General features: G+C 43.5%; 1 protein-coding gene across 1 annotated transcript in view; it reads right to left on the bottom strand.

Moving 5' to 3' along the window:
* LOC121582097 (probable helicase senataxin) overlaps positions 1-19,107 on the bottom strand; it is a 31,263-nt gene extending 12,156 nt beyond the window's left edge. The window contains 17 exon segments of the mRNA XM_041897651.2: positions 362-474; positions 583-684; positions 845-992; positions 1,232-1,384; positions 1,608-1,831; positions 6,308-6,481; positions 6,655-6,763; positions 6,996-10,607; positions 11,190-11,255; positions 11,445-11,532; positions 11,629-11,809; positions 12,570-12,689; positions 15,812-16,031; positions 16,242-16,348; positions 16,491-16,701; positions 16,935-17,129; positions 18,723-19,107. Coding sequence (XP_041753585.2) covers positions 362-474; positions 583-684; positions 845-992; positions 1,232-1,384; positions 1,608-1,831; positions 6,308-6,481; positions 6,655-6,763; positions 6,996-10,607; positions 11,190-11,255; positions 11,445-11,532; positions 11,629-11,809; positions 12,570-12,689; positions 15,812-16,031; positions 16,242-16,348; positions 16,491-16,701; positions 16,935-17,129; positions 18,723-18,896 — 5,997 coding nt within the window. The 5' untranslated portion in view covers positions 18,897-19,107.
* Positions 19,108-23,430: the final 4,323 nt, after the last annotated feature.

The raw sequence follows: 23,430 nt of genomic DNA, 5'->3' as shown, positions 1-23,430 counted from the left end.
ACCTGAAGGATCTGGAGAAGGTCTGTATGGAGGAGTGGGCCAAAATCCCTGCTGCAGTGTGTGCAAACCTGGTCAAGACCTACAGGAAATGTATGATCTCTGTAATTGCAAACAAAGGTTTCTGTACCAAATATTAAGTTCTGCTTTTCTGATGTATCAAATACTTATGTCATGCAATAAAATGCAAATTAATTACTTAAAAATCATACAATGTGATTTTCTGGATTTTTGTTTTAGATTCCGTCTCTCACAGTTGAAGTGTACCTATGATAAAAAATTACAGACCTCTACATGCTTTGTAAGTAGGAAAACCTGCAAAATCGGCAGTGTATCAAATACTTGTTCTCCCCACTGTATGTACCATTTCCTCATTCTTCTGCAGTTTGGGCAACATCTTGGAGATCTTGTCTATGTTCTCATCCAGCTGCGCTATGCGTCTGTGGACGTCTGAGTCCTGTGACATCAGGGCCTTTTCTGCAGGAGAAAATGGACAAAACACATGAGTGTGCTTTTTATGAGGTGATTTGAGGGAGGGAGGGAGGTGTGTGCGTTTTTGTGCCCGCGTACACTCTCCAGACTCACGTGTTTTGTTTTTCACCTGACTGTCCAGGCTAAAAGGTTTCAGATTCTTGGAGATGGTCCTGTCGTTCCCGAGCCTCACCAGATTGATGTCCCCACAGTTACCTTTAAGAAAGCCATCCAGGACAATGTCAACTTCACCATATCAGTTCCGTGAAACAATCATTTGTGGTTGAATTGCCTTGTAACTTTTAACCCATTTAATTTTTCCATCTATTCACAGTTCACCAATTCATTGAGTATTTCCATAGTTGAGGTAGCATACCCTGGATGTTCTTGCACTTCTCTTTGAAGACCAGGATAATCTTCTTCATCAGGTTGTCGATGGCGGCGTTGGACGGGCGCACAGGAGGACTCCGCGTGCGGCGAGGTTTAGCTTGCCTGTTCACTGGAGGAGCCATACTCTGTACTCCCTGGAGATGGTTATGAGAGGAGAACAGGGAATTATATGAAAGTTTGAATTTCACAATGCCTTTAAGCCAAGGTTGTTCAATAGGAAAGAAAATGGAGCGAGCTGAGAAAATACACACTACAGAACACTAGAGCAAAAGAAACTCATTTTTGTTTTTGAAAATGTCTCCCCTTGTGTCTAATGACCTTAGCCCAGGGTTGTACGACAAAACAATGTCCAGAAACAAGGCAAACAGCGTACCTCAGAGAACAGCTTTTGCAGCAGGCCCACAATGGTTTTGCTCTTTCCCGTTCCTGGGGGTCCGTGTATCAGGCAGATTTTTGGGGTGAGTTGCTGGTTCCTGATAACAGACATACCGGTTCTCACCGCCCTCACCTGGTCTGGGTTGTAACCCTGGGCCAAACACATCATACAGACATACTGTTTACATGTATACAAGGCCATTTTCACACATGAAAAGGGCCACCTGAAATTAAACATTTACAATTGGCCATGTCACATTTACAAGTCAAGTCACAAATCCTTTGTTATCCAATAGTTCCACAAAGGAATAACTTCACTTTTAAACCCTTTTCAAATGCATATTATAAAATGGGGGGAAACAGGTGTTTCTTACAGGCAGGTTGAGGCTGGGGATGACCTCCGGGCCAGGTTGGAAGTAGGAGACCTGTGGGGCCAGGATGGGCTTGAGCATAGAGCTGCCATTGAGCTGCCAGATTGCCCTGAAAACCCTCATGGTGCTGACCAGGGAGCCCACCACATCACAGCGCACTGCCTGCTTGTTCGCCAACATCACATTCCCCAGGGTCTTTATCATCAGGTTCAGAGTTGGGCACTGGCCTGAAGAGAAATACATCACACCAAGCTTTAGATAAAGTGCATTTAAAATGAAATCAACACACTTAACAGTAAAACAATACCGTTTTGTATTACAAGTAATGCAATATAGTAAAATAATACAATGGATAATTAAGCAATAAGGCCCGAGGGGGTGTGGTATATGGCCAACATACCACCGCTAAGGGCTGTTCGCATTGCGTTGCGCATAAGAACAGCCCTTAGCCGTGGTGAATTGGCCATATATCACAAACCCACAAGGTGCCTTATTGCTATTATAAACTGGTTACCAATGTAATTAGAGCAGTAAAAATAAAGGTTGTCATACCTGTGGTATACGGTCTGATATACCACGGCTGTCAGCCAATCAGCATTCAGGGCTCGAACCACCCAGTTTATAAATGCATATATACAGTGAGGGAAAAAAGTATTTGATCCCCTGCTGATTTTGTACGTTTGCTCACTGACAAAGAAATGATCAGTTTATAATTTTAAATGGTAGGTTTATTTGAACAATGAGACAGAATAACAAAAAAATCCAGAAAAACGCATGTCAAAAATGTTATAAATTGATTTGCATTTTAATGAGGGAAATAAGTATGACACCATCTCAATCAGAAAGATTTCTGGCTCCCAGGTGTCTTTTATACAGGTAACGAGCTGAGATTAGGAGCACACTCTTAAAGGGAGTGCTCCTAATCTCAGTTTGTTACCTGTATAAAAGACACCTGTCCACAGAAGCAATCAATCAGATTCCAAGCTCTCCACCATGGCCAAGACCAAAGAGCTCTCCAAGGATGTCAGGGACAAGATTGTAGACCTACACAAGGCTGGAATGGGCTACAAGACCATCGCCAAGCAGCTTGGTGAGAAGGTGACAACAGTTGGTGCGATTATTCGCAAAAGGAAGAAACACAAAATAACTGCCAATCTCCCTCGGCCTGGGGCTCCATGCAAGATCTCACCTCGTGGAGTTGTAATGATCATGAGAACGGTGAGGAATCATCCCAGAACTACACGGGAGGATCTTGTCAATGATCTCAAGGCAGCTGGGACCATAGTCACCAAGAAAACAATTGGTAACACACTATGCCGTGAAGGACTGAAATCCTGCAGCGCCCACAAGGTCCCCTTGCTCAAGAAAACACATATACAGGGCCGTCTGAAGTTTGCCAATGAACATCTGAATAATTCAGAGGAGAACTGGGTGAAAGTGTTGGGGTCAGATGAGACCAAAATCGAGCTCTTTGCCATCAACTCAACTCGCCGTGTTCGGAGGAGGAAGAATGCTGCCTATGACCCCAAGAACAACATCCTCACCGTCAAACATGGAGGTGGAAACATTATGCTTTGGGGGTGTTTTTCTGCTAAGGGGACAGGACAACTTCACCGCATCAAAGGGACGATGGACGGGGCCATGTACCGTCAAATCTTAGGTGAGAACCTCCTTCCCTCAGCCAGGGCATTGAAAATGGGTCATGGATGGGTATTCCAGCATGACAATGACCCAAAACACATGGCCAAGGCAACAAAGGAGTGGCTCAAGAAGAAGCACATTAAGGTCCTGGAGTGGCCTAGCCAGTCTCCAGACCTTAATCCCATAGAAAATCTGTGGAGGGAGCTGAAGGTTCGAGTTGCCAAACGTCAGCCTCAAAACCTTAATGACTTGGAGAAGATCTGCAAAGAGGAGTGGGACAAAATCCCTCCTGAGATGTGTGTAAACCTGGTGGCCAACTAAAAGAAACGTCTGACCTCTGTGATTGCCAACAAGGGTTTTGCCACCAAGTACTAAGTCATGTTTTGCAGAGGGGTCAAATATTTATTTCCCTCATTCAAATGCAAATCAATTTATAAACATTTTTGACATGTGTTTTTCTTGATTTTTTTGTTGTTATTCTGTCTATCACTGTTCAAATAAACCTACCATTAAAATTATAGACTGATCATGTCTTTGTCAGTGGGCAAACGTACAAAATCAGCAGGGGATCAAATACTTTTTTCCCCTCACTGTATGATGAGGATGCATGGACAGAGGTAACTCTGAAGTTACGTCATGTTTTTCTATCAGCTATCCTCTTTAAAGGGATAGTCCGTGATTGTGGCAATTAAGCCCTTTTTCTACTTGCCCAGTCAGATACAGTCATGGATACCATTTTTATGTCTCTGTGCGCAGTTTGAAGGAAGTTTGCGCAATGACTAGAAGTCTCCCAGAGTTAACGCTACTTAGCAATGGCTTGCAAAACTACCTTCAAAATGGTCCACAGGGGTATACTATAAAGCAGGATAAAATGAGTTAGCCAGCTTAGTTGACTAAATAGTCTGATATGACTTCATATTTTATAGAAAGATAAGCTTGAAATGGGCATGGGCTAACTGATTTAACAAACGAAAAATACATGTTAGCTTTTTTAAATGAACCATCAAATCAAGTTATTGGTGGGTGCTTATCAAAGTTAGCAATCTAACATTGATTCTCCTTTGTAGAATACCCCTACGGGTAAAATGACTGGCCCCTCTAATTGAAGCTACGGAAGTTCAAGGTTGACCACTGCACTTGTAGGAATTGACAGCAAAAAACAGGTTCCCCATTATAGTGAAAGGAAAAATGGCTCTCATTACACACACACACACAGTACCAGTCAAAAGTTTGGACACACCTACTCATTCAAGGGTTCTTTATTTTTACTATTTTCTACATTGTAGAATAATAGTGTAGACATCAAAACAATGATAACATATGGAATCATGTAGTAACCAAAAAAAGTGTTAAACAAATCAAAATATATTTTATATTTGAGATTCTTCAAAATAGCCACCCTTTGCCTTGACAGCTTTGCACACTCTTGGCATTCTCTCAACAAGCTTCAACTGGAATACTTTTCCAAAAGTCTTGAAGGAGTTCCCACATATGCTGAGCACTTGTTGGCTGCTTTTCCTTCACTCTGCACTCCGACTCATCCCAAACCATCTCAAATTGGGGGCGGCAGGTAGCTTAGTGGGTAAGAGTGTTGTGCCAGTAACCGAAAGGTCGCTGGTTCTAATCCCCGAGCCGACTAGGTGAAAAATCTGTCGATGTGCCCTTGAGCAAGGCACTTAACCCTAATTGCTCCTGTAAGTCGCTCTGGATAAGAGCGTCTGCTAAATGACTAAAATGTAATGTAAATGTAAATTGGGTAGAGATCGGGGTATTTTGAAGGCCAGGTCATCTGATACAGCACTCCATCACTCTCCTTCTTGGTCAAATAGCCCTTACACAGCCTGGAGGTGTGTTGGGTCACTGTCCTGTTGAAAAACAAATGATAGTCCCACTAAGTCCAAAACAGATTGGATGACGTATCGCTGCAGAATACTGTGGTAGCCATGCTCGTTAAGTGTGCCTTGAATTCTAAATAAATCACAGACAGTGTCACCAGTAAAGCACCCCCACACCTCATCCTCCATGTTTTACGGTGGGAAATACACATGCAGAGATCATCCGTTCACCCACACAGTTTTTTTTAATTCACGGCGGTTGGAACCAAAAATCTCCAATTTGGACTCCAGACCAAAGGACACTTCCCACCGGTCTAATGTCCATTGCTCGTGTTTCTTGGCCCAAGCAAGTATCTTCTTCTTATAGGTGTCCTTTAGTAGTGGTTTCTTTGCAGCAATTCGACCATGAAGGCCTGATTCACGCAGTCTCCTCTGAACAGTTGATGTTGAGATGTGACTGTTACTTGAACTCTGTGAAGCATTTATTTGGGCTACAATTTCTGAGGCTGGTAACTCTAATGAACTTATCCTCTGCAGCAGAGGTAACTCTGGATCTTCCATTCCTGTGGCGGTCCTCATGGGAGCCAGTTTCATCATAGCGCTTGATGGTTTTTGCGACCGCACTTGAAGAAACTTTCAAAGTTCTTGAAATGTTCTGTATTTGTCTTAAGTAATGATGGACTGTTGTTTCTCTTTGCTTATTTGAGCTGTTCTTCCCATAATATGGACTTGGTCTCTTACCAAATAGGGCTATCTTCTGTATACCACCCCTACCATGTCACAACACAACTGATTGGCTCAAACGCATTAAGAAGGAAAGTCATTCCACAAATTAACAAAGCACACCTGTTAATTGAAATGCATTCCATGTGACTACCTCATTAAGCTGGTTGAGAGAATGCCAAGAGTGTGCAAAGTTGTCAAGGCAAAGGGTGGCTACTTTGAAGAATCTCATTTAAAATGTTAAAGAAATCAAAATATATTTTTTGGTTCCTACATGATTCCATATGTGCTATTTCATAGTTTTTGTCTTCACTATTATTCTACAATGTAGACAATAGTAAAAATAAAGAAAAACCCTTGAATGAGTAGGTGTGCCAAAACTTTTGACTGGTACTGTATGTTGAGGATATTTCTATTCAACTTGTCTTTCCATAGCAATACAATCCCCTTCCCTCTTAATGTAAGCCCATCACTTCCTGGCCTCCTACACACAAATGTACTCACCCACACCTCCGTTGCAGATATTGGATCTCTGTACATAGCCTAAATATTCTTGGGGATCCAAGAAGCCCTGCTCATGCCGTGAGTAAGCACCTGTATTCTGGGGCAGCCACAGAATGACCAGGTCATCCTCCCTAGGGTACATCTGACGGGAGACATCACTGGCAGTAATGCTCGCTGACAAAAATCAGCATTGGAACAACATCACAATTAAATAGAAATCTGATACAAAAACATAAATTGTATCAATGTTTACAGTATGTAGATTCTAGTGCAAGCTTCACGCATTGTTGTTTTTAAATGGTTAGAGTAAGCAATATAAAAAAAATGGGTTCCTTCAGTAAGCTTACCTGTAAAACTGACATTCCAAACACTGTGGCTGTACTCATTTGCGACAACTTTTAAATTCTGAGTGACAACCTTTCCTGATTCCTTGTTCTTTAGCCATTCACCTGCAAGCTTTGATGAGAGAAGGGAATTTGACTTTAATAGAAGAGATCGACTCCAAGAGACGGCCATTAAACTGCTTTGTGACTCATTACTTACAACTAACGTTAGCCAAAATGTCAATGCTCTTTGTAATGCTAGATTGACCATCCTTTTCAGTTGCCTAGAGCCTAAATGCACCATAGCAGAACAGAATTCACACCTAAATGAGTTACAATTATTTGGTAACAAATTGACTACTCACCTCCTCAAAAGTGTTGGTGAGAAGCAGGGGGTAAAAAGTCTTGTAGTATTCATCATAAGAGCTGAAGCTGAAGCCTACTGTTTCCAGCGGTAACTCACATACCTCAGAGGGTAAACCAAACTGCTTGTAGTTGCTGAACATATCAAATGTCCATTTCAGGATGTGTTGAATCAGGTAGTTGGGGTCAAATCTGATGACAACCTCCGGGTTGGGTATCTGCCTTTGGAAAGGGGCGTCAGGCCTGGGGTAGGTCTTGGAAGTGGAGGGCTGGGGGGTGGAACCTATGTTGCTGTGCTGGATAGGGCGGAGGGGCTGGCCAGGTGGACGGGGGAGGTTTTGTTCGGATCTGGGTGGTGGTTGTTTTGGTGGAATGGGTTTAGGTGGTAGTTGTGGTGTGATGGGTCTGTATAAGAGTCGATTCAGTTGGAGAGACTGACCGACATCTGGATGAGGAGGTGGTTTTAGTACACAGGGACTTCGTGCAGGCACGACTGGCCGGCCTGGCACAACTGGCCGGGCAGGCCTACCTCTTCCAGCAGGGGCAGAAGAAGCCAAAAAATGAGCATTGGCAGTCCTCTCCATTTCTTGCACCAAGGAGGCACTCCTGGAGCTTGAGGTTGCATAGATCTTGGTGGTGGACGGCTTGGCCTTTTTAACCGACATAGGGGACATTCCTGGTTTCAGGAACAAGCGATCATCGTCCTGAGGCAAGCTAGAGCGCGAGGGTGGCGGAGTAGCCGGTTTCTTAAAGGTCTGTGGGACAAGTGGAGCCTCTTGCCCTTCGTCTGCCTGATTAGGCAGTGTCCAGTCTGAAGACCCTCCTTTTTCCTCAAAGGGCATCTGGCTGTCCGAGTCAATGTCCATGTCTACAGGGTCCCGCTGCGTGTAGAAGAATTCTTCTTCTTCCTCCATCTGCGAGCACATCTCCATGTCAGTTGGCTCCATTTGGGTGAGGTACATACAGTCTGCATCATAACCGTCACCTTCCTCATTGCTTTTGGGAACTTGACCAGAAGGTCCAGGTATGACATCATTCCTCTGAAAGTATGGAGATATCTGCCTGTCCATGTTGGACGACACACTCCTCACTGTATTGGATGATGCTGGTTTGTTCTCATTGGCTCTTTGAGAGCTGCGATTGAACGTCAGCTGTTCCTCATGGCGGGCAGGATCTAGCTGGGAACACTGCAGGTCCTCGTCTTCATCGTCCTCCTCTGTAACAAAACTGGGTCTTTGATTCTCGTCAATCTTTTTAGGATTTCTCTTCATTGGCTCTGCCTTTGCAGAGGTTCCTGCTCCCGAAGCCTGCTTGCTCTGCCTGAAGAACGGTGCGGCTAGCAGCTTCTTGTTACTCGCATTGACCACTCCCTTCTGAGGGGAGGTCACCTTTGACCTCTTGGTGTGTCGGGTAGGCTGCTTGGCCTGTAGGACATTGACTGTAGCGCCGTGGCGCCTCAGCTCATCAACAGTGTCATGCGATTGCTGGGAGAGATTAAAGGCCTTTCGCTCCTTCTTCTTAAGGCCAAGCTTCTCTGCTATGGACACAGGCTCTGCGGCTTTTCTGACTTTTTTAGGAGGGACAATGGCTGGAGTTAATGACGTTTTGTGTGAGATGGCTGATGTGGTTAAGGAAGAAGGTGTCTCGGTTTCTAGTCTGTTTGAACGTACTGTTGAACTGCTTTTTCTCAATGGCGGTGTGACTGCATGGGGAGCATCCTTCACAGGCTCTTTGATTAGTTTTTCTACCACGGTAGGTTTCTTGCTCAGGCACTTGGAGGCCAATGGTTTTGGATCAACAAGAATCTTTCTTTTTTTGACAACGATGGCCCTTTTGAGCCCTTGTGGTGGGGTCTTAGGCTTCTCAAGCTCCTTCTCAACCTGCTTACAGGCTCTTTCAATATCCTCGTCATAGATAGGTTGTGTATCACATTCCCAGGTTGATAAAGGCTCTCTTAAAGTTGGACTCAAAAGATGTCTGACAGGGCTCTCTTCTTTGGACTTTTCGGGTGGCATGTTACTTTCTGAATCTCTGTTGGACCAGGCAGACGCCATATATTCCTGTGTTTCAAACTCAAACACCTGAGATTCACTCATGTTTCCGTCGTAATCACGCCAGGTACTGTGATTCTGTTCGGAGGTATCCGGTTCATTTTTAATTTGTGACGTTTCAGAAAAAGACTGAGTTCCTCTTGCTCTACCAACATCTAATGTAGCCTCGTCATCAGATATAACAATGACGTCTGAAGGAGGCTTTGGTGGTGATCGTTGTCGGTCAAATTGTCTAGTGTATCCTTTACTCCGATCTTGTGAAGATTTGGAGCCTACTCTTCCTTTAAGATTACTTTTTAAAACAGAGAGGGGCACATTGTCCACCTGCTCATTGTCAACAGATTCTTGGGGGCATGGAGGGTCTCTGCTAATGCCTTGGTAGTTGGATGCCTCATCTCTACAGCTGGTGAACAGATTTTGAGGTTTCTCTTTACCGAATTCACTGAGCCCTACAGAGGGCTCATCTCTCTCAGAGTTGGACTTCTTGGTCATAAGCTGGCCAAGTCTGGATTTGATCACCTGTATTTTCTCTGGATGTGCCCTCAAGGAAGAGAACTTCTCTTGGGTTGGTCTTGAATCATTAGTCGGCTCTACATACTCCTCCTCCTCTTCAGGGGTTAGGGGCTCCTTTTTCAGCAACGCTAGGTCTATGTCCCTCCCCCTCTGAACTGCATTAGAATCCCTACCACCAGATGTACTGCCGTCGACATAATCCCACAACCCTTCCCGTTTTATAGGATGGTTAAATTCAGCTAAGCCGCTAGATCCCGAGGTGTCATTGCTTGACTGAAGTGGTGGTGTGGTTGGTGCCACAGGCCCTGCATCAATGTTCAGCTGTTCGGGTGGAGGAGTACTTGTGGTTGGCCTGTTCATCATCGTCTTGACATAGTCCTTCAGACAGATCTGAAGCCCCTGAATCTCCAGCCTAATCAGCTTCCACTCCCTCTGGGGCCCTTCTCTGAGGTGCTTGTTCAGTCGGTTCAGGAAGTGCTTGCACTTACTGTTGGGGTTCAGCCTGCTCCCTTCCTTCAGCAGGGACCGGATGATATGCGTGCATGACTGTGGAACAGCCCTGCTAGTAGAGGCCTTTCGGGGTGCACTGACCCTCAAAGAGGATGTGGAAGACACAGAGTGAGACACTGAACCTTCCGAGGTGTGGACAAAAGCATCACCAGGCAGGGTTGCACATTTCACCAACACGCCCACCCACTTGGGAGCGCAGTAATAGAGCATATTCATGCGGCCACTCCCCAGGTGCAAATCGATGATATGGACGAGAATAAGGGTGAAGAACTCCGTGACCTTGTCACATATGCGAACCTGGCGCTTCAGGAGGTCTGTGCTGATCTCCCCACACAGGTAGTGGACAACCTCATTAATGTATATGACACTGCGTTCATCGAGGTCCATAACAGACTTCACAAAGGGGATGAACCAGAGAAATGTGCTGTCGTGCACACGCAATGCCTGGCCCATTTCTGAATGCAGGAGGTTGACCAGAGAACTCATTTCCTCATAGACCACACTGCTATCTGCACCATGTGAGCGTCTGCTACCCTTTTCCTACAAAATAAAATAAATAGTAATACATAACATGGTATTACATAAGATTAGAGAAATGCATAGGAAGTTAACATACCTTCTACCAACTCAATGTATTTTACATTTACATTTTAGTCATTTAGCAGACGCTCTTATCCAGAGCGACTTACAGTTAGTGAATACATATATATTTTTTTATACTGGCCCCCCGTGGGAATCGAACCCACAACCCTGGCGTTGCAAACGCCATGCTCTATCAACTGAGCTACATCCCTGCCGGCCATTCCCTCCCCTACCCTGGATGACGCTGGGCCAATTGTCCGCCGCCCATGAGTCTCCCGGTCGCGGCCGGCTACGACAGAGCCTGGATTCGAACCAGGATCTCTAGTGGCACAGTTAGCACTGCGATGCAGCGCCTTAGACCACTGCGCCACTCAGGAGTACTACATTAGTAATATTTTGTAATATGACATTTAATAAAACCATGTGTACCTCCAAACTAAAGGCCACCGCACACAGATGTACCCTACATTTTTTACTGTTTCACTCTGAGGTTGGGTTAATAATGTTTTATTCCTATTAAGACTGTTTGCAATAAATAACCTCAACACTGTCCCTGACTCGTGGACGCTCTTGACTGGTAGCACATGAAACAAGCTTGGAATCCTTCTGTAAGAAAGATCAGGGAGAATCGCTTGAGTATGAGAAGAGCTTGTTAAGCAGTTTGTTGTTCTGCATTGTGTTTTTTACTCTAAAAAGGTCATGTTTTGGGAAAGCTTCAAGTGCTGACTTAAAACACATTTGAACGCTAACCACAGATCTACATATTAGAGGAATTGAGTACAACTAATAATATACCTTGCTCACTTTGGTGTTACTGTCATAAACCATCTGACTGCAGGTCACCATGTCATCATCACATGTAGTTTCCGTTTTAACCCTTGATCTTCAGAGCAAAAGAAGAATAGTATCAACCATATGCTTAACTTCTAAGAAATAACAATATGAAAGAATTCAAGGCTAGATAAATAGTGAAACGTACATCATGGTTTGTTGTTTGATGCTCTCGAGCTCTGCAGAGTAGCTTGGTCTTCCTGTGATGGCCTGGAAGGCTTGGGTTGGCTCAATCGGACCCCAAATCCTAGAGCCCAAACAATCCAAGATCACCATAAAACACTGCAAGACTGGCCAAAAGGGATCCATCTCCTTGGATGGTTCTTCATCTGGGGAAATAAATGTTTACACATTATTAGCTACGTCAGTTAGGAAGGCTCTTGTAGAAGGTACATTTTTATTTGTGTTGGACTATGGTGACATCATTTACATGCGAGCCTCCACCAGTACACTTAAGGTGCTGGATGCAGTGTATCAAGGACTGCTTAGGTTCATCACTAATGCAAGACCACTCACTCATTACTGTGAAATACACAACATGGTGAAGTGGCCCTCCCTTCCAGAAGGCTTAAACACTGGTACAAGGCAGTGCTTGGGCTACTCCCTACATATCTTTGCTCCCAACTAAAAATCACAATCCCACAGCCTATGCTCGCAGTCAGTGCTCTCCTTCACAGTTCCTAGGGCAAGAACTGAAATGTGGGGGGGAAAAAATACTATAACACTCTTTGGTCTTGGAACAAACTACAAAAGACCAACAAACTGTAGAGGGTATCACTGTGTCTTTAAAGCTCTGATAGAAGAAAATGTCATTGACCATTGCAATTATTTTGAATGAATTGTATGTACACGCAGACTTCTTCCTGCTGACCTCTTGCCAGGTCCCCCTTGCAAAAGGAGGTTTCTAACAACAAGGGTATTTTCCTGGTTAAATAAAAGGTTTAATTTTAAACATTTTAATGTTTTATTCTCAAAGAGGAAGCTGTAGACAGCAAATTAGCTCTACTGACCAGCTTCATGTTCAGTTGGCACGATGGAAATAGAAAAACATTGAGACAGGCAGAAGATATAAAGTATCTATTCCTTTACCCTCCATGCCACGGTCCATGGCGTTAAGGATACAGTGCAGTATGTTGGCCTGTTTGTCTGGCCCCAGGAACAGCGAGTCCATAGCCTGGGCATCCAGCTGTGTCAAAAGCATACAGATGCCTGGGGGAGGGGAGAGAGGGCATAAACTGTGATGCTTAATATTGACTGCGTTGCTCATTAACAAGTTCTCTATTCACATTCTGTTACTCAAATCTATACTGAACAAAAATATAACTGCAACATGTAAAGTGTTGGTCCCATGTTTCATGAGCTGTAATAAAATATCAAACATTTTCCTTACGCACATAAAGCGTATTTCTCTCAAATTTTGTGCACAAATTTGTTTACATCCCTGTTAGTGAGCATTTCTCCTTTGCCAGAATAATCCATCCACCTGACAGGTGTGGCCTATCAAGAATCTGATTAAATAGCATGATCATTACACAGGTGTACTTTGTGCTGGGGACAATAAAAGGCAACTAAAATGTGCAGTTTTGTTACACAACACAATGCCACAGATATCTCAAGTTGAAGGAGCGTGCAATTGGCATGCTGACTACATTAATGTCCACCAGAGCCGTTATCAGAGAATTTAAGGTTAATTTCTCTACCATAAGCCGCCTCCAACGTATTTTTAGAGAATTTGGCAGTACGACCAACCGGCCTCACAACCGCAGACCACATGTAAACGCGCCAGCCCTGGACCTCCACATCCGGCTTCTTCACCTCCGGGATCGTCTGAGACCAGCCACCCGGACAGGTCTTGCTTGACCTGTCGTATTCGACTTCATTGGGGAAATTCTCACCTTCGATGGCCACTGGCACGCTGGAGAAGTGTACTTTGCACAGATGATTCCCGGTTTCAACTCTCCGAGCAGATAGCATGAAAGGAGTCATGTGAGCAGTTTGCTGATGTCAACTTTGTAAACAGAGTGCCTCATGGTGGCGGTGGGGCTATGGTGTGGGCAGGCATAAGCTACGGACAACGAACACAATTGCATTTTATCGATGGCAATTTGAATGCACAGAGATACCGGGACAAGATCCTGAGGCCCATTGTCGTGCCATTCATCCGCCGCCATTACGTCATGTTTTAGCATGATAATGCACGGCCCCATGTTGCAAGGATATGTACACAATTCCTGGAAGCTGAAAATGTCCCAGTTCTTCCATGGCCTGCATACTCACCAGACATGTGTCATGACTGAGTATCAAAGATTCCGGCTAGGTAAAGGTTTGAACACCCCCTTTCCTGGGGGCCAGTTTTATGACCGGTCGTAAATTCCTTGCAGAAACTGTATTTTCCGTGCCATGCAGTATTGGGAGAGTGAATTTCTCTGTGAGACAAAGGAAGTCTTCCCGCCAAGACTCCAACAACCAAAAGTGGATAATGAAACAATATTCCTACTTAAAAGAACGTGGGAAATGGTTGGTGGGGACTTAAAGAACAACCATGTCAAATGTGTTACTTTGTTGTGATGTCATTAAAGATGGTGGAACAACATAACTGTATCTCTGGGGGCGTACACTTCCCAGTTATGGGGTTTGCATCTAATGGTTGTATAAAACAAATTATTAAGTATAATAATACTTTTGTGAAGATAATGTGAATTCAGCATTCTAGATGAGATGATTGTTTTCCATATTGATTTGTTCTGAGTCAGTGGCCACGCCAAGATGAGCACAAACATGATGGAACACCCCTTTTTACCCCAAGAGCATAAAAAGCCTTGTGACGAAATTCACCAGACCAGCAAGCCCCACGGCTTGAAATGGTTGAAACACTACAGACCAGCAGATGTGAAGCGTGAGCTAAACGTTACAAAATGGTTAGACTAGAAAGACCAGAAAACGTGAGTCCACATGTTTGAAATTGAGAAACTCTGAACCTCTACACGAGGTGAAGAAGAAGACAATGCACTAGACCTTATCATCTCAGTCTGCAGCTGGCATGTATAGTCGTCTAGAGAACTTTCACTCAAGACACGAGAGAGGAGGACAATCCCTCTCAGACAACCGCTGGTACATCTTAAGTATCCATTCTAACCACCACTACGACCAGAAACTCTACCAAGGACATTGAGATCTCTGGTGGGCAAACCAGAATCCTACATCATCAACTCAACTAGAGGACAGCAACACGTAAATACATGTTGCATTTCTAATCCGAATGAGCGATTATTAGGGTGCATAAGTATTATGATTACTGTGAGCGTTGTTTCCAAAATAACAACGATAGTTTGAATCTCTGTCTCTACCGTCCATTCTGACCCCTCCACTACCCAAGCATTCATGCTAATGTTAGTCCAGTCCACTAGGGACCTGTATTCATTGTATTACGTTAGTAATCAATAACGTGTTTGTAAGGTGTTATTATTTAGTTAGTAAATAAATAATAAAGCCAATTTGTGTATTGCTGATTCATCAATAAGGTTAGGGTTCTTGCAGGTTCAAGGATTATGCGACGTTCAGAATGAGACTGACAAAAGGTAATTATTTGATAAGTGACTGTTATCGATATATAACATATATATATATCTTCTAAGAGTTTAATTCGGGACATGGTAACTCATTAAACAACTTCTGTGGTGCCCCAAATTCCTAATGAGTTAATTGTTACATTATTAATTTAAATCGAGTGGCAATTAAACATAGTTAGGTGATTCGATAAATAACAGTCATACATTAAAGTAAGTCACATCACGAAACATGTCACCCATCGAGCATGTTTGGGATGTTCTGGATCGACATGTACGACAGCGTGTTCCAGTTCTCGCCAATATCCATCAACTCCGCACAGCCATTGAAGAGGAGTGGGACAACATTCCACAGGCCACAATCAACAGCCTGATCCACTCCATGTGAAGGAAATGTGTCGCACTGCATGAGGCAAATGGTGGGCACACCAGATACTGAGTGGTTCTGATCCACGCCCCTACCTTTTTTTAAAGATATGTGACCAACAGATGGATATCTGTATTCCCAGTCATGTGAAATCCATAGATTAGCGCATAATGAATTTATTTCAATTGACTGATTTCCTTATATGAACTGTTGCGTTAATATTTTTTGTTCAGTGTATAAAACACTGCTGTGGATCATATAACGGGTATAGTATTTATTTGCGCTTCAGAAATGGTTAACTTACCCTCGAGCACATCAGTTGTTTCACAAAAAACATACACTCTCTTGGAGAAATGTCTGGAAGACCCCAAATGGGAACACAGGGCAAAGAAACATACCCAACCAGTAGTTTTTGTCATTTTTTGAATCGTAAAGATGCGGTTGCAGCCATGTCATCTTAGTCGTAGGATCATAGGAGGTATCCATGTCTGGGAAGTTCTGGGGGATTCGCAGCTCGACATTGCAGAACATGCAGGAGAAGATGTCCTGAAGTTCATAAAAGTCGTCTCGGTCCACCTTCCCTAAAGACCTGGCAGCACCAATTGCCCACCGCCTAATCTGAAAGAATAAATAACAGCAGAAGTGATGACAGTAGACTTACAGAAGCGTTTGTGACCATGCCAGACAGACGAGAGCCTTAATAAGCTCTTTAACAAATATAAAGACGTGTTAGATATACAAAATGTATTTTTTATTTAATTACCATCGAACCATAAAAGTCTCCATTTGTTTTTTGTATTTGTAACAATTCAGCATTTAAGTTATTACCGTCTCGTTGGGGTGGACGAGGAGGAGGTAGATCCCTGGATATTTATCCAACACCTGGAAGGAGTTATATTCCTCCATCTTACATATTGCCTCAACACACATTTCACCTGGAAAATAGAAAATCGGATCAATTTAAACCCACCAAGAGCACAGTCCAGGACTTAATCAAGCATGCTTCATTCCTAAATTTGGTTTGGGGGCTTTTATAGGATATCCATCACCTAAATTGAAAAGAAAAAGAGTGCTTACTCAATTCGGGTTGTGCCAGCAGGTAGGGGTATTTGAGGACCTCTGACAGGGGAACCCGAAGACTGTCCTCGTACTCGGCGGGGCTGATATGAGGCACTGCGATTTCCCGGCCGTCCTCTTCTACATAGCTGAGGTCCTTAGACGGCCGTGCCTTCTTTGCTGCATTAGAGAAGTTGCCCAGGAGCCTGGACGTCTCCAACTCCCATAGCCTCTGTGTGTGTGTGTGTGAGAGAGAGTTTTTTGGGAGTGAGAGTGGGAGAGAGAGCAAGAGAGATTAGAGGGGTTGTGGTGAGGAAAGGAGTCGATCAATCGTACAGAAAGTATGTGGACACTGGCAACAGTTTTTCAAGTACGTGATTTTATTTGTGATCACACACCTGCCTATCCATATTATGGTCTTATTTTAATACTCAGCAATGTGGATGAATCGACCACAAACCATACATGGTTCCTCCTTACCCTGTGCAGTCCAGGCAACTCCTCTTTCGCCCTGTGGTACACTACCACACACTCCAGGCAGTACCTGAGGTCCTTGTTGAGTGCCTTCTCATCCTCTGCTAACAGATTCCCAGCACAGTACCTCTGGAGCAGTTTTGCAACATCGTCGCCCACTGACGTGCACCAACGGCATGTGCTCATCTACAAGGGGCAAGACGAGAGTGTTGCTAGACCTCGTCTACTGCCCTTGTGAACATTTGACATCCAACATGCAAGAACGTACTCCTTTGAGGACAAATAACTACTTGGTTCTGCTGACACACATCCACTTCATCAATGAGCAGCATTGGCCACCTAAATCATATCTGTAGAAATGTATTTAGTGATACAAACTTGTAAACGTTTATGACACTGGCATTTGGCTGAGCAGTCACAATAGATAACAAATGGATAGTACAGCAAGGTCACATAAGTTCACTTTCAAGATACAAGTACCCCAGGGAGCCTTATCTAATAAAGAACCCCATTGAGTTGGGTGTGAAACCCTGGCCGTTAGGTGAGAAAACTGGCAGAAACCCGCCACTTCAAGGTCTGCCCCTGGGCCGAAAGCTTACTTTGGTGTTTGAGACGTGACAAAGATGTGTCAAGTTGGCATATTCACTTTAACAGCAGTTACAGTCCCCAAAACTACCTTAAAATAATAAAAAGGCCAACTTCCTGTAATTTATTTAGCTGGCTAAATTACAGTAATTAGGCCTTGTTCTAGCTAGCTAAATTACAGGAAGAAGGCATTTTTATTTTATGGTAGTTTTTGGGACCGTAACGTAACTGCTGTTAAAGTGAATATGCCAACTTGACACATCTTAAACAACTTACAGAAAACGCGTTAGAAACATTTGCTGTTGACACATTAAAAAGTTGTAACCAAGTTAACGTTACTACTAGCTCCTAGGCCATCTACTACTACCGTTTCCAGTGAGAGATTGATTGGCAAGTTTAGCTAGCTGCCAGCAAATGCATAACGTTAGCCTAACAGTGTCAGGCACCATTTCACCAACAAAAGGGCTCCAATATCGTTATATTACATATGTTGGTGTGCATAACTGTCTAAATGTTGTTGTTTTTTAATCTGTAAATAATTTGCATTCGTCAAGTGGCTGGTTAGGTAGTTAGCAACTAGCAGCGCAGATTGTAGCTAGTTAGCTGGCCAACGCACCGTTAGCCAGCTAGTTAGCTGGCCAACGCACCGTTAGCCTCTTTAGCTAGATGCACAACAAACAGGTACATTTTAAATGTAGCTAACTAAGGTTAGTTAGAACGCTTACTTTAATAGTTAGCTAGCTACTTGTCATTTTTCCCTTATCAGCAAATGTCACGACATTCAATTTGTTCGCGATTTTAGAGACGTTTGTAGTCTAGCTTCCAGTTGTGTTGACAAAGTTGTCTGGCGAAAGCAAGGATGTAAACATGGTGGCAAGACTCAGCAAGACTCGAACCCTGCCGCGGCCTGGGAAGTCGTTAACTGGCGACGTTAGTTATTTAGCTAAAAAGTCGCGTCTTGTTTAACCAAAACTCACCATGTTGTACAAGTGCTTAATCCAAACGGTGTACTAATTTAATTCATCCTGGTAGACACATATTTCCAATGGAACATTCAATGACACTTCTCGCTACCGTGCTGTTTCCATGTAGAACGTTTACTCTGCAAACACACGCCGTCCCTCCCAGCAACAACATTCCCTGAGACAGGCCAGTTCTGTTCCCGCTCCAATTGTCCCTTGCTGCCTTACTTACCACTTCTTCTTCTTCTTCTTCTTCTTCTGAACTCTTAACAAGTTCCATCTCTGAACTACTGGAGCACATATCCCTGTTTTTGCACTTGACTCCGACCTTCCTCGCCTCACTACTTCCCTCTACACTCAACTTCTTAATATGCTCCAGTTTCTTCCTGATTTCCTTTTCCGCCATCTTTCCCCGCCATCTTTCCCCACCACCTGTCCGCCAACTTCCTTCTGCAAGGGTGGCTCTTGCCACCTTCTTAATTTATTGAGAAGTGGACCTAATTTATAGAAAAGTGTGCCTGACGTAGCCTTTTTAGAATCCGAGAGTGAAATACTCTCTCGTCTCTAACATGTAGGCTCAGCATTCTTGAACAGTCCCATTACAAGTGAGGAATGTTGAAAAAACATCATTTCAATTTACTTCACCTGTTGTCTGCAAATGTTGTCCCTATGTCTGAGGTAATCTGATACAAAATATCCACAGGGAAGTGTTATCAACCTGACCTTCAGTACACTTGCACAATATGGCCGAGCCTAACTGAAACACAGACCAAACACAAACACTTCCAGCTGATTGCCAAGAAATGTGTGTTTCGGTTGACTATGTTTGGTAACATGCGGCTATTATTTACATATTGCAAGAGATTGAAAATATAAGCGAAGCTACAGAACCTACTGGTGCCATAGAAAGTTGGGTAAACAACACTTTCCTGTGGATACCCCATCTCCACCTACCGCCAAAAGGACCAACACCATGTACAACCGGTAAAGTAGGTTAAAATATAATTGTAGTCAACATGCTGCCTTGTAAAGACTATTGCTTCAGTCAGACTGTAATTCCATGGTGTAACCATGGTAACAGTCTGACGTTTTTTGGTAAGGTCTGACATAGTACTCCGACTCAGGGACTAGTTCTTTAATACACAAATAAACACATCGGAGAACTAAATCAGCTGAATGAATATCATTCATGATGACATGTAGTAATAGTAATAATAATAGTAATAATTAATTAATAATAATTTAAAATGTCAATACTATCTAAAAAAAATTCTAGATACTATTTTTTAAAAACATATAGGATATGTTTCTTAATTTGTAGCATTGTGTGCCGATTTCTATATATCCTTGTTGCAGTGATCAGCACAGCAGGGCCGCTGGCAAAAATATGGCGAGCTGACATTTGCCCCAGCACTTTTGGTTTGGTATAATAAAAAATAGACACAAAAGCGTTGAAAAGAGGGACAAAGTACTGTTGTTTAGACTGATTTGCCACATTATTTATCTACTCATGCACACGTGTACCAAATTGTGTTACAATACGAGAGTCCTTGACTGATATACAGTGCATTCGGAAAGACCCCTTCCCTTTTTTCACATTTTGTTTACATTACAGCCTTGTTCTAAAATTGATACAATTATTTATTTTCCTCATCAATCACACACAATACCCCATAATGACAATTTTTGCAAATGTATTAAAAAGAATAAACAGAAATACCTTATGTACATAAGTATTCAGACCCTTTACTATGAGACTCGAAATTGAGCTCAGGTGCATCCTGTTTCCATGTATCTTTTTTTTTTTTTTTTTTCACCTTTATTTAACCATGTAAGCCAGGTGAGAACAAGTTCTCATTTACAACTGCGACCTGGCCAAGAAAAAGCAAAGCAGTGCGATAAAAACAACAACAACACAGAGTTACACATGGGATAAAACAAAACATACAGTCAATAACACAATAGAAAATCTATATACAGTGTGTGCAAATGTAGTAAGTTATGGAGGTAAGGCAATAAATAGGCCATAGTGCAAAATAATTACAATTTAGTATTAACACTGGAGTGATAGATGTGCAGAAGAAGATGTGCAAATAGAGATTCTGGGGTGCAAATGAGCAAAATAAATAACAATATGGGGATGAGGTAGTTGGGTGGGCTAATTACAGATGGGCTGTGTACAGGTGCAGTGATCGGTAAGCTGCTCTGACAACTGATGCTTAAAGTTATTGAGGGATATAAGAGTCTCCAGCTTCAGAGATTTTTGCAGTTCATTCCAGTCATTAGCAGCAGAGAACTGGAAAAAATGGCGGCCAAAGGAGGTGTTGGCTTTGGGGATGACCAGTGAGATATACCTGCTGGAGCGCATAATACGGGTGGGTGTTGCTATGGTGACCAATGAGCTAAGATAAGGCAGGGATTTGCCTAGCAGTGATTTATAGATGACCTGGAGCCAGTGGGTTTGGCGACGAATATGTAGTGAGGGCCAGCCAACAAGAGCGTACAGGTCACAATGGTGGGTAGTATATGGGGCTTTGGTGACAAAACGGATGGCACTGTGATAGACTACATCCGATTTGCTGAGTAGTGTTGGAGGCTATTTTGTAAATGACATCGCCAAAGTCAAGGATCGGTAGGATAGTCAGTTTTACGAGGGCATGTTTGGCAGCATGAGTGAAGGAGGCTTTGTTGCGAAATAGGAAGCAGATTCTAGATTTAACTTTGGATTGGAGATGCTTAATGTGAGTCTGGAAGGAGAGTTTACGGTCTAACCAGATACCTAGGTATTTGTAGTTGTCCACATATTCTAAGTCAGACCCGCCGAGAGTAGTGATTCTAGTCGGGCAGGAGGGTGCAAGCAGCGTTTGATTGAAGAGCATGCATTTAGTTTTACTAGCGTTTAAGAGCAGTTGGAGGCTACGGAAGGAGTGTTGTATGGCATTGAAGCTTGTTTGGAGGTTTTTTAACACAGTGTCCAATGAAGGGCCAGATGTATCCAAAATGGTGTCGTCTGCGTAGAGGTGGATCTGAGAGTCACCAGCAGCAAGAGCGACATCATTGATATACACAGAGAATAGAGTTGGCCCGAGAATTGAACCCTGTGGCACCCCCATAGACTGCCAGAGGTCCAGACAACAGGCCCTCCGATTTGACATATTGAACTCTATCTGAGAAGTAGTTGGTGAACCAGGTGAGGCAGTCATTTGAGAAACCAAGGCTATTAAGTCTGCCAATAAGAATGCGGTGGTTGACAGAGTCGAAAGCCTTGGCCAGGTCGATGAAGACGGCTGCACAGTACTGTCTTTTATCGATCGCGGTTATAATATTGTTTAGGACCTTTAGCGTGGCTGAGGTGCACCCATGACCAGCTCGGAAACCAGATTGCATAGCGGAGAAGGTACGGTGGGATTCGAAATGGACGGTGATCTGTTTGTTATCTTGGCTTTCAAATACTTTCCAAAGGCATGGCAGGATGGATATAAGTCTGTAACAGTTTGGATCTAGAGTGTCACCCCCTTTGAAGAGGGGGATGACCGCGGCAGCTTTCCAATCTCTGGGGATCCTTGAGATGTTTCTACAACTTGACTGGAGTCCACCTGTGGTAAATTCAATTGATTGGAAATGATTTGGAAAGGCACACACCTGTTTATCTAAGGTCCCACTGTTGACAGTGCATGTCAGAGCAAAAACCAAGCCATGAGGTCGAAGGAATTGTCTGTAGAGCTCCAAGACAGGATTGTGTCGAGGCACAGATCTTGGGAAGGGTACCAACACATTTCTGCAACATTGAAGGTCCCCAAGAGCAATCGGGGGAGAAGGGCATTGGTCAGGGAGGTGACCAAGAACCCAATGGTCACTCTGACAGAGCCCCAGAGTTCCTCTGTGGAGATGGGAGAACCTTCCAGAAGGACAACTATCTCTGCAGTACTCCACCAATCAGGCCTTTATGGTAGAGTGGCCAGACTGAAGCCACTCCTCAGTAAAAGGCACATGACAGCCCACTTCAAGTTTTCAATCTGTTGTTATAGCACCACCATCTGGCCAATCAGTGTTATTTTGTAAATACCAGATCTCTATGGCAAGACACATCATTCACCCAAGTTTTGTCAAAATCGGGCCAGTGCTGTCTGAGATATTGCATGTGACTAACATATGAACGTCACCTCAAGATGGGAAGACCATGATATTGACAACCAGGACAGGTATACCCTCCCATCCTCTTCACCCATCACATCAAGATGGGAAGACCATGATCATTTCATAGGATTGAGTGTGTACATTTGATATCAGACCACTGGCAGACATGGTGCAATTCTGGTCTGATTCATGCATGTTGTTCACTAGGGGATTTGACTGGCAAACCAGATGATTGTCCGCAACCAACCTCTGCCTCACATAGGTCCAGAAACAGTACTTTCTCTCTCAAGGGCACAGCTGTGTGGAGAAATGAAGAGAACAGAGGCTAGCCTGAGCAGTAGCGACAATTCTATCAGCAGAAAGGAGTAACAAAACTGTTGTTTTCACTTGTTTGTGCACCATGATCTCACACACTTGCTAAACTGCACATACACAAATGAGATTGTATCTTTCTATAAAAACTGAGACCCGACCCTGGTCGTCGGGCTCTCAATAATCACCTACGGGTGACCAGCTTCATTATTGCAATAATTAATCGATATTAAAGTATGATTTTTTGAAGAATCTGTAGTCTCTCTTCCTTTTGATTAGAATTTCCACGACACAATGATCACACTTCCCAGTTGGATTTTTCCCCACCAATTTCAATGTACTATTGAGCCTTGTATGTTCCAGTCTCAGCCTTGTGATTACACTTTCCTCCCTTCTCTCTCGGCCTGATGACCTCCCTCCCCCCACCTTTTCCTGAATCTTACACAGGTGTCTTCCCTTTCCCACAACTCTTGACATTTGTTTTTTACCAC

The sequence above is a fragment of the Coregonus clupeaformis genome, chromosome 15 (assembly GCF_020615455.1).
Source record: "Coregonus clupeaformis isolate EN_2021a chromosome 15, ASM2061545v1, whole genome shotgun sequence".
NCBI classification, from domain to species: Eukaryota; Metazoa; Chordata; class Actinopteri; order Salmoniformes; family Salmonidae; genus Coregonus; species Coregonus clupeaformis.
This window is presented reverse-complemented; position numbering and strand designations above follow the sequence as displayed.